This window comes from Rhinolophus ferrumequinum, chromosome 26 (assembly GCF_004115265.2).
Source record: "Rhinolophus ferrumequinum isolate MPI-CBG mRhiFer1 chromosome 26, mRhiFer1_v1.p, whole genome shotgun sequence".
NCBI classification, from domain to species: Eukaryota; Metazoa; Chordata; class Mammalia; order Chiroptera; family Rhinolophidae; genus Rhinolophus; species Rhinolophus ferrumequinum.
The window spans coordinates 7,356,778-7,371,923 of NC_046309.1; the positions used below are offsets into that span (position 1 = coordinate 7,356,778).

The 15,146-nt window shown below is 39.8% G+C and overlaps 1 protein-coding gene across 1 annotated transcript; it reads right to left on the reverse strand.

Annotated features, from left to right (window-relative positions):
- Positions 1 to 1,052: 1,052 nt before the first annotated feature.
- LOC117018298 (olfactory receptor 2A5) lies at positions 1,053 to 9,152 on the reverse strand. The gene is made up of 2 exons (XM_033099230.1): positions 8,948 to 9,152; positions 1,053 to 4,708 (listed from the first exon to the last, which is right to left on the reverse strand). The coding sequence occupies exon 2, from the start codon at positions 4,674 to 4,676 to the stop codon at positions 3,744 to 3,746; it is 933 nt and encodes a 310-aa protein (XP_032955121.1). The 5' UTR covers positions 4,677 to 4,708; positions 8,948 to 9,152; the 3' UTR covers positions 1,053 to 3,743.
- Positions 9,153 to 15,146: the final 5,994 nt, after the last annotated feature.

The following is a 15,146-nucleotide window of genomic DNA, read 5'->3' on the forward strand; positions in this document are numbered from 1 at the left end:
TCTTTCTTTCAAATATTCACATTAAAACTCGTGGTCTTCAATGACTTGATCTTCTCTAGGTTGGTCGTCTCTACAAGCTACACTGACAGATTTTGTTGCTGTTCTAACGGATTAATAGAGAAGAGCATGTTTTCTTTTAGGATCATTAATTTCCTTCTATGTGGGCTCGTTCTTCCTCAGGATATTTGGTGACAGTCACTGAGCACTGATCCATTTAAGGCAAGAGCTGAATATTGCCATTATTGCTTTCATGGTTAACAAGCTTAGACTACAAAAATGTGATTTTTGTATTCATTTCCTCTCTCAGATACTATCTCAAGAATCTTTCTGCAATTGCAGCTATGTATATACTGTAAAACTTTATGTAGAATTCTTCTTACAGTTTTATCTCCCAGCAGTTACAATGAAAACCATTTTAGATCCAGTCTCCTATGCATTATCTTTCAACCTCTTTGAGACTTTCTCTAAAACAACCAACAAAAACAACGCAGTTTTTTCATGGTAAATTTTGCCATTAACTCAGTCTTCCTCAATCTTACTGTGTGATCATTTTCATTCCCATTATATCCCTTTCGTCAAAATTATATATGTGTATTTGTGTGTATTTATACGCATATATGTATGTGTGTGTATGTATGTATATATATCTTCAAGCTGTATTCACATATATCATTTAACATCGATAAATGTTAGGTGAGGTACTTAGTTAAAACACCGTCCACATCTGAACTAAGATAAAACCCAGGACTGGGAAGGCTAAATTACATTTAGAAGCGACCTATTTAGTCAACTGTGGCACAATTGGGATGTGAATCCAAAATGATAAGCCCCTCAGTTTAATTCCCTGCTGGGTTCTTGCTGTTCTTCAGTCCTATCAGCCGAGAGCACTGGTAAGGTAGGTCCATCCTGAGTCTATACACAAGACAGGGAGGAAAGCTTCCTGGGAGAGCATTCATCATAAAGGAAAAACAAACGGGTAAATGTGACGATGGGTAAAAGACCAGAATCATAGGTGAAGTGAGATACTGTGAACAGCATGGTGTCCAACGCCCCCTCTTTGGGGCAGCGCCCTCTGGGGTGTTGTTAGTTTGGGAGAGACATGGAGAGGGAGTTGTTACTGGAGGCCACTAAGGTAAGGGATTCTACACTTATCAAGGGTGATAATAAATCCCCAAAGATGGGCTGACAACAGACATGCCTTTGCTGCTCTTAGTGCTTGGCCAGAATAGTATAAACTCTTTGGTGTCTCCCACTCTGTTCCGTCAGGTAGATCCAACCCTAACCCACATTGAGCTCAAATCTGTGATATTTGGGGAAGAAAGCTAATAAGCCGTGTGGGTGTGGAACCAGTACAGTGATGTTAAACCCCCAGCTCAGTCCTGTCACTGGCTGAGTGGGGCAGGCCAGTTACTAACTCACTCTGACTTGGTTTCCTCATCTACAAAAGGCAGAGCGTAATATCCACCTCACAGTGTTATTGGTGAAAGGTAAATAGGATGATATTTGGGAAGCACCATCACAATCCTCAGCATCATGTAAATACATCCCTTTTCCTCTGTCCTCTGCCCTCTGAAAACTGTGACTCATGTTAAAAGAATATATATGTAAAGAGTCATAACACCGAAATGTAATTTATTAGAATCCTAGGACTCAAATATGGAAATCTGTATAGAAATCTCTCATTTAGTCAGGCATTTCCTGCAATTTATTAACAAAATATAGTTTTATTGTGCTTTCTTTTTTTCTTTCTTTTTTTTTCGTTTTCAGTCAGAGCCACTTCTCAGACTGCTAGAGGGCATCTCTTTATAATTTATCTACCCTAGTTGTCTTCACAGAACTTTGGTCTTTTTTGGTCTATTCTTTCTCAAGTACTTTTGAACTGATGTAAAAGTGAATACCAGACCCTGATTTTTCTAATGGGTCCTTGTAGAAAAATTCTGAATTCAAACCTATGGCTTCTATTCTGAGAGAAATTATCCTATATTTTCCTCTTCCTCTTTCCTTTTAGGATTTTAACTTTAACACAAGCTATACATACTTTAAAGAATATACGAATTTTTCTAGGTAGAGTTAAAACATCATTTTTTATGAAAATATTGCCTGTTTGTTTAGAAACCTTTAAAACAGGGCACACAATAATTCCATTGTGTTTATTGTTATTTTCAGAGCCAATGTTTATTTCTTTATTCAAAAATTGTTATTTGGGGTTCAGGGGGAAATGGATCAAGGTCAGTGGATTTCTGGAGCTAGAAACATCTTGATACTATGAAGATAAGAAGACAAAGATAATGGCCAGAGACAAAAGTTTTGCTCAAATAAACTAGTGAACAGAATAGTCAATGAGTAGAATAGTCAGCAATGAGGCTTTTTGAGAACTGAGAGAAAAATAGGAGAGAGAGTGGAAGGGAAACTTTTCCCCTTTGTTTCTTAATTTCATGGGAGAAGAAAGATATAGACTGGTCATGATATTTAAGACAATTAGGTTAAAAACAGATCTACAGAAAGCAGATAATATACTATCATACACTCGAATGGCACATGATACTCAAGAGTAGAGAGGAAGAGAATTCAAAAGATACCATAATCTCTGTGTTAAAGAAACCAGTTATCATGCTGTCCTGGCCACTTAGGTCCAAAACTTGTGTTAACAGAAAACAAATTCCTCTTTTATATCATTCTGACCCTTTGTATCCAGAATAAGTGATTTATAGCACCTGGAGCAGGCACTCTTTGGAATTTGACTAAGTCCTTTGGAATCTGATTGAGACTCTAACAAGTCCTTATCAGACTTCGTTGTATTACTGGTGATAACTGTGGGTCTACAGTGTTATGCGAAGCTATTAGCCTCCACTCCTGGAGCTTTCTCCCTTCACAATACTTCCTTACTCCTCTAATAGTTTATGAAATCATCCTCCTAAAGATCAATTGTCACCTGCATGCAACTCTGGGACTTGAACTCCAGAAAAGATAACTCTCCCTAATAACCGACTCAGTTTTATTCTAAACACAAACTCTTTCTAATCAGATGGTGCAGAATAACATGAAATGGAACAACGATCCTGACATTTCTGTCTCTCAGATAAAAACATTCATAAAATTACACTTTGCCTTTCACAGAAATAAATTCATTAGGCTCAGATTCAGATGCTTTTCCAGAACAAATGCCACCACCTTTAGATGTTAAGTTCCGGAGCAAGGAGTTGGCTCTCCCCATAATCCTGCCTGCATTTCCCATAGGACACTGCTTATGCCAGGTCAGTATTCTGTCTTCTTAGAGGTGCACTCTTGAAGCAGCATATATTAAGGGGTTATTAGCACATATACACATCAATGAGGGAGATGAAAATGACCGAGGGATTTACATGGAGATTTGAGAGAACAAATCCTCGTTAGAACAGAAACCAGATCTTAGGTGGTGCTGGGAACTGGCTGTAGGAGTCCGTGGCTCTCTGGCCGTGTTTCACCACTACACCACTCTGCTCTCTGTGACGTTCTGCTTATGCTTTGTCGTCTGCCCAGTACCCCATGTTTAGGGATAGAATCTGATCAATATATGTTCTTGATATTAGACACCTAAGACATGAGGTTTCAGAGCATTTCCACTGCCATTCCCCAAATCACACAGAGAACAAATCCAGCTTTATCTACACTAGTTGTCTTCACAGAAGTTTGGTCTTTCTGGTCTATTCTTTCTCAAGTACTTTTGAACTGAAATCCAGCTTCAAGAGTCTGCCTGGCATCCCTCACACGGATCTCTGTTTCCACCTCACTCTCCTCAGGGCGCCCTTCACCTCTGAGTTCCTCAGGCTATAGATCAGGGGGTTCAGCATAGGGTTGAAAAGGCTGTAAAACAGGGAAAGGATCTTCTGCTGCTCCTCGGGATGGCGGGTCTTGGGGGCCATGTACATGACGATGGCACTGCCAAAGAAGAGCCCGACCACGCAGAGGTGGGAGGAGCAGGTGGAGAAGGCCTTTCTGCGGCCCTCCCCAGACGGGATCCTCAGGATGGCCGAGAGGATGCGTGTGTAGGAGACCAGCACCAGGCAGAGGGGCCCCAATAGGATGAACACAGAAGCCACAAAGATGACCACTTGGTTGAGCCGGGTGTCAGCGCAGGCCAGCTTGAGGACAGACAGGATTTCACAGAAGAAGTGGTTGATTTCATGAGGCCCACAGAAGGGCAGCCTCAGGATGAGAACCACATGGACCAGGGCCAGGAGGGAGCCACATGCCCAGGAAGTGACGGCCAGGACCGTGCACACTCTCCAGCTCATGATGACAGAGTAACGTAGGGGGTGGCAGATGGCCACATACCGATCATAGGACATCATTACCAAGATGAGACACTCAGTGTGAGCAAAAGCCATGTACAAAAAGGTCTGTATGATGCACGGGACAAAGGAGATAGTTTTTCTCTTGTTCAGAAGGTTTGCCAGCATCTTGGGGACATTGTTTGAAGCATATGAAATGTCGACAATGGCCAGGTGTGCGAGGAAGAAGTACATGGGGGTGTGCAGTCGGGAGTCCAGTGAGATGAGCCCCAGGATGACCCCGTTGCCCAGCAGGGTGAAGGCGTAGAACAGGGAGAAGAGCCCAGAGAGAAGCAGCTGAGTCCTTGGGCTGAGCAGGAACCCCAGTAGGAGGAACTCTGTGACAGAGGTCTGATTTTCCATCATGCCCTGGGAAAACTGCCTGTACGTGCTGTGAGCTGAGGAGCAAACGCAGACATGGATTAGGTATTAAACAGAAAGAGCGGGGTTATGGAGTACACTGTATATGGATTCAACGTGCAATCCTTTTTAGAGTCATTATGTCCAATCCTTTAATCCACAGTAAAGCAGAAAGGCAGTCGGTTCAGGTAACGAGTCTAAGTGGGCACAGGGTGTCAAATATGATTTCCATTTCTATAGAATTTTATTTAACTTTGATTCCATAGTTTTACCATCATGATGGCAGCCACAGAATAAATTGTTTTCCAGAATGACTAATCATTTTGTTTTTGAGAAAGGCCCATAGCCATCGTCTCAGGTAATTTTACTTTCTAATCCATTTAGTTTTCAAATTTTCCTCCCAAGTTCTCTTTATCATTTGATTTTCTCTTATTTTATAATGTGCACAGAATACATTGCACATTACAGGTGCTCAATAAATGATTACAGAGTAAAGATATGAATCCACTAAACTAATGTAAACTAACATAGGAATTAGGGAATGAGATTTACAAATGCACCTTCAAAGAGCTCCATTTCCTCTGTGTTGACCAGGTTTAGGGCTTTAGCAAAGGAAGTTGGCACTAAGATTTTTACTTCCGGATGCTATGCAGGAAAATCTGGCTGTTTCCCTTCTGGGCACGAGCTGAGTGACATCACTAATCTGGTCGGCATTCATAAAAGTCATTTATGGTACAGGGTCAGGGCACGTGGTCATCCATGTAAAGAGTTAGCAATATAATATTACCCATCCTGTCCCACCCCAGCCTCTTGCAGGGCTGGCTTCTTCCTTAGTTCTGAGCAGATGCTGTTTCTGGGCCCCACTGCATCTGAATATAGCCCAATACATTTGTCAGATGGATGGATGGTTTGATAGATGGATGGATGGATGGATGGATGGATGGATGGATGGATGGATGGATGAAAAGCATTACATTAGGAATAGCATCCAAAGTGCATATCCTGGAATTTAATCAAGGCTTTTGTTTCCTTTATCATTTTCTCTGGCTGCCATTCCACCAACCATATGGCCATAGGGGTGACAGAAAGGGAAAACCTGAGCTGTTCCATAGAAGTGTACATGACAATTCATGACATACATGATCCTTCCCCCTGGGCAGCTTATGACCCCAGTTCTGCCAAATTCCAACCTTGTCTTAAGCCCAGAAGCTGCCTGCCCAGAAGTGAACCCTGTACTGTGCCTCCCATTCCGTATGCTGGTTTCTGGAGCCCTTTCTTCCTCTAGACCCCAGCGTCTTTAAACTCCCATGCTTTGTAAAAGGCCTTTTACTCACTCTGGCACCAGCGCTGGCCTTATCTCAGAGATATCCGATTGACAAGAAATTGCACAGAAGTGAGGAGAGATTTTGAGGGTTAGAGCTGAGGATCTTGTTCCCTCCAACAGTCTCTGAAAGAGGGACAACTCCTGCCCCTGCTTTCCTGACAGAGGCAGGTGCAGGGAGGGGGCCTGCTTCCTGTGAGTGCCAGCTAGAAAGCTTTTATAGTGAGGCCATCTCCACTCAAGATTGCTCTCCAGGTTGTTCCTGAGGGTCCCTGAGGGACACAGGACAGGACACAAAAGACACAGCCACCATCTCTACCAGGAGAACCACAAGTTGTTTGTCTTTCTGTCTCCATTTCTCTGGGCCCTGGGGATGGATGGTTAGAAGGAAACGGAGCTGGTATAATTGACTTAATACCCAGCTGGATCCATACACATGAAACCTGTATGGCAATAAGGACAAACATACTCCTAGGACCATACTGCAAATTGCACTCCCCTTGGGCATGTGAGAACTTGGGGGGTGAGGCCTTCCTGGATCTCAGTCTTGCCCCAGGTGGATTTAGTGGCACTTGGAGGAAGGAGGAGCATGTCCTTATGAGATAAGGACTTCCAAAATTGGCGTTCACTTCTTCCTCCTTTTCCTCTTAGGTAATTCTAAGATGGGTAATGGTGGATAAGAAAAATACTTGTATCTACCTTCCCACACTGTGGACAGAAAGATGCCGAAACTTTTCCACATAGCACCTGAGGTTTTATATAGGGTCCTGGAAGTACAGGAAGACAGAAACCAGAGCAAAGCTGGCCTTGAAGAGGTGTCTTGGGGTTTAGAGGGCAGGAGTGTTGAAGTCATGCCTTTACGGTGACATACTCATGAAGTTCAGTGAAGCTTCTGATATGATGATACCTTGGAAGGAAGTGTTGTCTTTATATTCACATAATAAAATATAAGCAGAGGATTTCTTAAAATCTTTTCTGATTGTCTTTCTTATGTGTGTCACATCTATGTACGTGTGTGTGTGTGTGTGTGTGTGCGTGTGTGTGTCTTTTCTCACTGAGCAAAGTTTGGGAGAGAAACATCCAAAACTCATTTATCAGAACACATCTGGATCTTTACTGGAGAGAGGAGAAGTAGACTGTTAATGTGTGAGCAGTGTGGTTCTCTGTTCACAAGGGACGGAAGAAAATATGCCTATGGTTTTCGGCTCGCAGCCTAATCAATAATTCAAAACACACATATTTCCATGGACAAAATAAAGAAGCTCAAGGAATAAAGAAGCTCAAGGAAACCTCTGAAGGACTGATAAGTTTAGAAGCCATGTGGTTAAAAACTAACTGAAGCACTTAACCCCAAGATAAAAAATAAATGTATTAACTACTTAAAATTGAATAATTAAAAAACATATATTACCAAGATGAGTTTCAGTTTCTGTGTAGTAGCCACACATAGATACTTCATACCCGTAATTATCCACATGCAGATGCTTAATCATTTCAGCCATTCATTTATTAACTCACTTAGTCAATTTACATTCGTTGAGTATCTGCTCTGTGTGGGCTTGGTCTTGGACACTAGAGAAGCAAACATGAAGGAGAAACTCCCTGATCTTCAAGGATCTTACAGTTTCCCTACAGAGTGAACCACGCACATAAAAACTTTAGGGGCTGTCTCAGAAGTGTGCACAGGTTACTGTGGCCGCAAAGCAGGGTGTGTTAGATTATTCTGAAAGGGAGTTGGGACGGCTGTCATGATGAACGGGATGCTCAAACGCTCTGCAGGAAGACGTAAAGTAGATAGGACACGCCAGCTCTACCTTAGGGTCTGCGGAGGGCACAGCAGACGAATGACATTGGAAAGCGGGTTCAAAGACAATGTTCGGCACCAGGTCACAGACACTGACCTTCACTTTAAAGAAAGAGTGGACTGAGCTGACTAAGTGTATGGTTATAGAGATTACTGTTTGCTTAGCATAGAGGACTCTTTAGAAGACTAAGGTTGGAGACTGAGGCCAAACTCTGTGAGGAGCCGAGGTGTTCAAGAGACAGACGATGAGGCCCTGAGTTAAGGTGGTAGCCCCGGCTGTGGGCAGGAGAGATTATATATAGGAAACACGTAAAGGAAACACAGTTATCAGTGTCCAGTGACTTGATGCTGTGGGGTGAGGGAAAAAGCAAAGCTCGGCTGCTTCCCAGGTTTATGGCTTATGTGGCTATAGGTAGAGTGGTTTCTTTCACTTATACAGAGAAAATGAATTTATGGCAAGGGTTAAAAAGGAGAGCAGTTTTTAACACAATGTGCCTATGCTATATACAAGTGGGTGTGTCCAATAAAGAATAACCTAAAATATTTTGGAGGTCGTTAGCGATATCCAGGCCAAAAATACGGATTTGAGAATCATAGGCATTAGGTGATAGTTGGCAGTTAAAAAGGTCATTTAAGGAGAGCAGGTTCAGTGAGAAGAAAAGAAGGATAAGAACTGCATCTTCAAAATGACCAATATTTAAGAGATGAACAGAGAAAGATAAATCTCCAAAAGAAAGCAAGAAGGAAAATGAAAGAGACAGGCAGCAAACCAGAAAATACGAATGAAGGAAGTCAATGAGCTATGGTACAGCCAGGCTGCAGACTAAGATATTCGCTTTCATCCCATGAGTAATTCTATGTCTGTTTTTTTAAATCCAAGAGTATTATTCTGCACAGGCCTAGAACGAAGTTAACATTTATAGGAAAATAAAATAAAACCAAAATTACTGAGAGAAAGCCATTATTATCCTTCAAGAAAAATAAAGCGCTTTTTTTTTGTATCAAATTTCATTTGCATCAACGAGTTAGGTGAATAATATGCAACATGGTTAGAAAATTTTAATTTCCAAAGAGCCTGTTATTAAGCAGTTAACCAGAAATACCACACAAATGTGCAGCACCGTCACTGTGAAAGTGAAAAGTAGTTATTACCCTGCGTGAAACAGGACTCAATGGGTAGAAGACGATGCTGATGGAGAGAGAAGCAGATGACCGGAGTCCCAGCCTGAGACTTTTCAATCCTGTGCCCTGCCAGGAATCCATCACATTCAAAAGGAGCATCTCTCAGCTTCTTGGCCGCACATCTCTACTTCAGTAACTTATCAATATTATTCTTAATTCCTCAACACATTCAGAAAGGGCTGGTGATTGGGAAAGGAATGAATTTCACACCTTCTCCTTTTTTCTCAACAGGGGACAGGAGTCAACACAATCCGTCAGTGTAAGCTCTAGGGAAAGGACAAGGAGCAATGCTTCTTTAAACATAGAAAACTCAATGTTAGATACACAGTGTATTAATCACAATGATTCTAAGGACAAGCTCTACATCGGTTAATTTGGTGGAGTTTTTTGTTTGCTTGGTTTTGGTTTTTTTGTTTGGTTGGTTGGGTTTTTTTTAGAAAACCATTAACTTCTCCTTTTATCTCTCAACTGCCCAGCATTTGGTAGAGTCAGTAGGTGACAAAGAAGTGTTTCTCAAAGCAGGGTCCAAGGACCACCAGCATGAGAAGAGTACTTCACGCTTAATAAGGGAACACAAAGCACTTTGCAAACTCTAAACCTCAAAGTAAATGTAAGATAGTATTTTTAAAACAGCTTTTATGCATGCAGAGAACCTTAGAGACCACTGTAACCAAAGGTGCCGTTTTTAAAGATAAGAATACTGAAGCTAGAAAAGCTATGACTTCTTTAAGACGAAAGGTAGATTTAAGATAAGAACGCAGGCATTGCAGATGCAGTGTCTTCAAAACGGAATGCTTAATTTTCCTTGTCTTACCTCTCACAGAAAGTTTCATTACTATCCCTCTGAGTTACTCAAGCAAGAAACTGAGTCATTCTTGATTCTTCTTCCTCTGGAGAATTTATTTGAATTCTGTTCGCTTCTGTCCATCTTCAGTGCTACTGCCACTGTCCCCAGTCTAGGACAGAAGCCTGAATTAGAACAGAGGGAGAGAGTCTCATAGTTAAAAAGGGACTTCAATACATACAGGTAACATTAACTGCAACTTTAATGATATAAACAGATACAGATTCACTACATCAATTAAAAATGTGTTGTATAATCTTAAATATGTCTCCATTTTTGGACCACACTGTCTACAGTATACCGTAAATATTATTTTATTATCTCGTCATCATCTTATCGCTAACAAAGATACTGTTATTATTTTTTGCATTAAAAGTACTAATTAGTTAAATTAAAATAATTGATCTGCACCTTTCTTAACTTTGTGAGGCTCTATTTTAGTCCCGGGCTGACAAAACCCACTAATGTGAAGTCTCTACATTTGGTCTCTGCCTTCCACTCCTGCTGTCACACAAGCCATTCTCTACATAGTCACAACTGTCCCTTTAAAATGCAAAGCATAGTATATATTTCTCCTGATTAAAAGTCAACACCCTCCCTTTGAACAATATAAAATCCAAATTCCCTTTGAAGGCTTTGAAAGCCCTGAATAATTTGGTCCTTACACCACATCTTTTCTTCCACGTTGATCAGTATGCGAAAACCACACTGGACCAAGCTGTAGAGCAGATCAACTCTTTCTAGCCTCAGGGTTTTGGCATTTGCTGGTCCCTGTGCCAGGAGTATGTTTTCAGTTTATTTCATAGTGACTAACTGAAAAAAAAAAAAATTTAAGAACATAATCTGTTAGTCATTTTCTTTAGGCTTTTCATGAAATATACATTTTTATTGAAAAATATTATATTTTTAGGGCCTTAGAGAAGCAGATTTTCCTCACATGCTTGCTCATGGATTGCCACTGTCATTAAACATAGCGTGACTTATAAGATATTCGGTTACATAATTTCCTCTGCCCAACTTCTATCATCCTTGGTGTTTTTTCTTCTGACATCCTTTTCACTTCTTTCCTCTCCATTATTTTCTCCTCTCTTCTTCCCTTTTTCCTAACCTTCCTTCTTACCTCCCTCACTTCCTTTCACCTTGTCCCTCTCTCGTTGTCCCCTTTCGCCTGTATGTTCTCTTGGGCTCTTTCCCCGCAACACACCATCTTCTCTTCTGAATGTAAATTGTTTCCAGGCATAGTTTGAATCATAATTTAATGAAGAATCTCAAACAGAGTATTTGAGATAACAAGGTAACAAATAGCAAAAATCAAAACACCCAACAAGCTTTTTAGCAGCCTCAGGTCCTAAAGCTCGAGCACCAATTCAGAGAGGTCATGGCCCATACTATCCTCGCATACTACACACAGGCTACCTGAGTTAGGAACCCTCTGGACCTAGCTATCCCTTCTCTTCCAAATAGCCCACTTCTTCACTTTAAGAGAACTCTGATTTTAATTTAAATTTGTGCTTCCTTCTTTCTTGACAAATAGTTTATAGATGGATGTTTAGTTACATAGTTAGCTAAAGAACAGATTGTTTTCCAAAGTTTAATACTGGACCCTTGCAATTATATCCATGTTCCTCCTTGACGATGACTAGCCATGAGTTAACATCCGTCCAAAGAGAGCTCTTACAATCAGCCATTGGTTAGTGTGGAGTAGCAGCCACAACTCTCAAGGGTTGTTTTAAACTTTTTTTAAAGTTGTTTCATATCTTCACATTCTGGACACACTGTAGCACTGAAAATAGCAATATAAATATATTTTTCCTTGTCTCAATGACAACTTGCATAACACATAAAAAATGTGAAATACTTGTATATTAATCAAAGACTAGTGATTTATCATTGATCAAGAGACTAAGAGGGGTTTCATGTTTTTATAAGGAGAACAGGGACAAGTCAAAAGGAAATTAGGAGTGCCTGGAACCTGAAGTTCAAAGCAAGTTTTCCCTTACGTTTATTAGGTTGAGATCTAAGTAAAATTCACATAATTTAATGATTACTGATATGGAATTGCCCCATATACAGACTCTTAAATATTCCCAAAGCCTCGAGACCATGAGACATCTCAACTCCCTTACTCAGGAGAGGTCAGAAATTTGAGATTTGGTGTATCCCACTCAACTCTCATTATACGAACAGCACCTAAAGATGAGTGAGAATTAACCATTATGGTGAATGCCTTAGTCAGCACCCCTTTGATAAATTCTTTTCAAATAAATAAAAACTGTCTAGTTTAAATTTGTGTACTTAGCTTAGTAGTATTCTCTATCTGGACTTACATTTTGTTGTTAAGTATATCTAAAAACCTTGACTTGCGTTCACATTGATCTCTAGAAACATAATCCTTTATCTTCCAAGAGCTCAACTGGTAAAGATAATTGACACATTGGTTCAATTCTTGGTATATGTCAGGAACTGTGCCAGGAACTTTGCATATATGCTCTCATGTGGCAGTTGTTCAAAATACACTGCAAACTGGACGACTTCATGTAAATGAGAAAATTAAGACTCTAAGAAGTAACCTTGAACTCAGGTCTTCCTGGCTACGCAATTCCATATGCTTAACCACTGCCCTCTTCTTTGTCTGGTATGTTGCATTTGGTACACCCAGGGGACACGTGAATGAATATTCATGTTCTATGGCAAGATGATCATGCTGTCCCACCGGTTTCATTTGCCTTAGTGTTTGTTACACAGAATAGCTTTTCAAATACTTTCTTCCTTCCTTGATTTTAAATTAATGTATATACTAAAAGTAGAGGAAAATGAAATTCACTAAGGCCACCGTTCAGAGGTAAATTTTGTTAATATTTGCTATATTTTTTTTTCAAATTTCATGTATCTTTAGCATAGTCGAGCTCATAAAAATTCCTGTGCTGTACCACTCACTATAATAATCTAGGCAATCTATCAATAAACTTAATTTTAATAGTTGTATAGTATCGCATTGTATGAGCATGTCATAATTTACTTAATCACTTTTTGGATATTGAGATTTTTTTCCATATATTAAAAACATTACACTATTTTTAAATACTATACTAATATTATACATATTATAGTGTGTATATATATATATATATACTTTCTTCTATACATTTAAAATAATTTCAAGATAAATTATTTATAAAAATAAAATAATATTTTTACAAAGAGAAGAAACTTCATCCTTAAAACAAAATCATCCTTTGCAACTCTTCCTTATATTGAAAATTTTAGAGGTCAACTTAAATTATGCAAGGGATTTTGAAACTTAACATACACACATATGTATATATTTATTTCTATATTACTATATGTATATGTTTTAAACATGATTTCACTAAGAAATGATAACTTGTATTTCATCAAAATTAAAAACTTCTGCTTTTGAAGAGCACCATTAAGAAATGAAAAGGCAGGCTCGCTACCTCGTTGTGTGGCCTTAGGTGTGCTGTGTAATTTCCAGGTCCTGTAAGTAATAAACCTTTATGTTTTTCAAAAAAAAAAAAAGAAAGAACTGAAAAGGCAAACCACAGAATTAAATAAAATATTCACAATACATGTTTCTGACAAAGGACATCTATCCAGAATACATAAAGATCTCTTCAATTTAATAAAGAGACAAATGACCCAAATAATGAGTGGGCAAATGGTTTGAACAGGTACTTCATGGAAGAAGATTAAGGGTCAATAATCACATTAAAAGTTATTCAACATCAATCGTTTCAGAGAAATACATATTTAAACAAGGAGATACCACAATACATCCACTGTAAAGGTTAAAAATTTAAAAACCCAACTGTAGTGAAGATGGTGGTCAACTGGAACTCTCACATGTTGCTGGTGGTATTGTAAAATGGAACAATTTTTCAGCGCAACAGAAACTAAAACATACGATTTTATGTAGTGAAATAAGGAAATTATACTTTTAGGTATTTCCCAAAGAAAATGAAAGTGTATGTTACACCAAGACGTGGACACAAATGTTCAGAGCTACTTTTTTAAAAATAGCAATAGCTAAGTGAAAGAAGCTAGACAAAAAAGAGAATAGTCTGTATGATTGCATTCATATGAAATTGTGGAAGCAGCAAAACTAATCTGTGGGGACAGTGGTCTGTAGTGGCATATCAGTGGGTCCACAGGGCCCAGGTGAAAAGGCATACATCCACGGTCAAAGGACACCAGAAGAAATGTTTTGAGTGATGGAAATGATCTATAGTCTGATCATGTTGATTTGTTGTAACTCGTTGGACTATCCTCTTGAAAGAGATATACTTGTGTATAAATTATATCGTGAAAAAGGTGACTGAACCACAAAGTCACTTTATACTGATTGCTCCAATTCCACTTCTATCTGTGTGGGTGCTTCCTAGCCTGTCACCATGCCATAGTTGTCAGTACCCCCCTCAACGATGAGAAAGTCCTCAAAATATTTGTGTATTGATCAGTCACTTATTTGCTCACTGCATCCAATGTCCCAACCATGTTCACTCCATTCTCTGCATCCTGGGTGCCTCCAGGGCATGCCCGCAGGTTCCTGCACCATCACTCCTCCCATATCAAAGCAGCTGGCTCATTGCTCATTTCTCCTTCTAGGAAAAGAAGGTGGGAAAACGGGACTATCTAATTATTGCACTTTATAGTTTTCTTCTCTTTTCTTTATCATTTCAGTTTCCACTGGTTTTTTTTTTTTTCTTTTTCTTTTTGTCTCTCAATGAAAAGTCCATACGCGGAGTTTAACGTAGGGTGAAAGGATTGGATGGTCCAGCTAGCCATTTTGTTGAGATGCCCTCAAATACGAATATCTTTTGGACTGTATGGTTTATCCAATGAGTTCTTCAACCTCGTATCTAATTGTGAGCAGGAGGGGTAGAATACACCTGATAAACTAAAGTATAGGGAGAGTAATTGAGCTCATACTCTCATCCTTCAGTGTTCAGACTTTCACTTAATTCCTGTTTTCAGACCCAAGCTTCACTGGCTTCTGCTTTGTCTGGGATCTGAGATCCTAGGATTTCTTATCTTCAGTTTCTCCAAAGAATGAACCTCCACGTTCCTGCCCAGAGTAAGCTGTGTGCCTAGCTGTGTGCGGGTGTTGCAGAAGTCAGAAGATCCAACCACTGTAATAATAGCCTTTCATCTTGTCCCCTTTTCCACGCTTTTGCGTACTCTCACGCCCCACTGTTACTAGTCTCCTCAAGTCTGTAGCCTGTCAGGGGCTCTTAGAAGTAACCTTACTTCTTATTGGTTTCCCCTTCTGCATGCTCATTAGCTGGTAGCTTCTTCTCTAATAAG

Coding starts and splice junctions, on each gene's coding strand:
- LOC117018298 (XM_033099230.1), bottom strand. CDS start 4,676: ATGATGGAAAATCAGACCTCTGTCACAGAGTTCCTCCTACTGGGGTTC.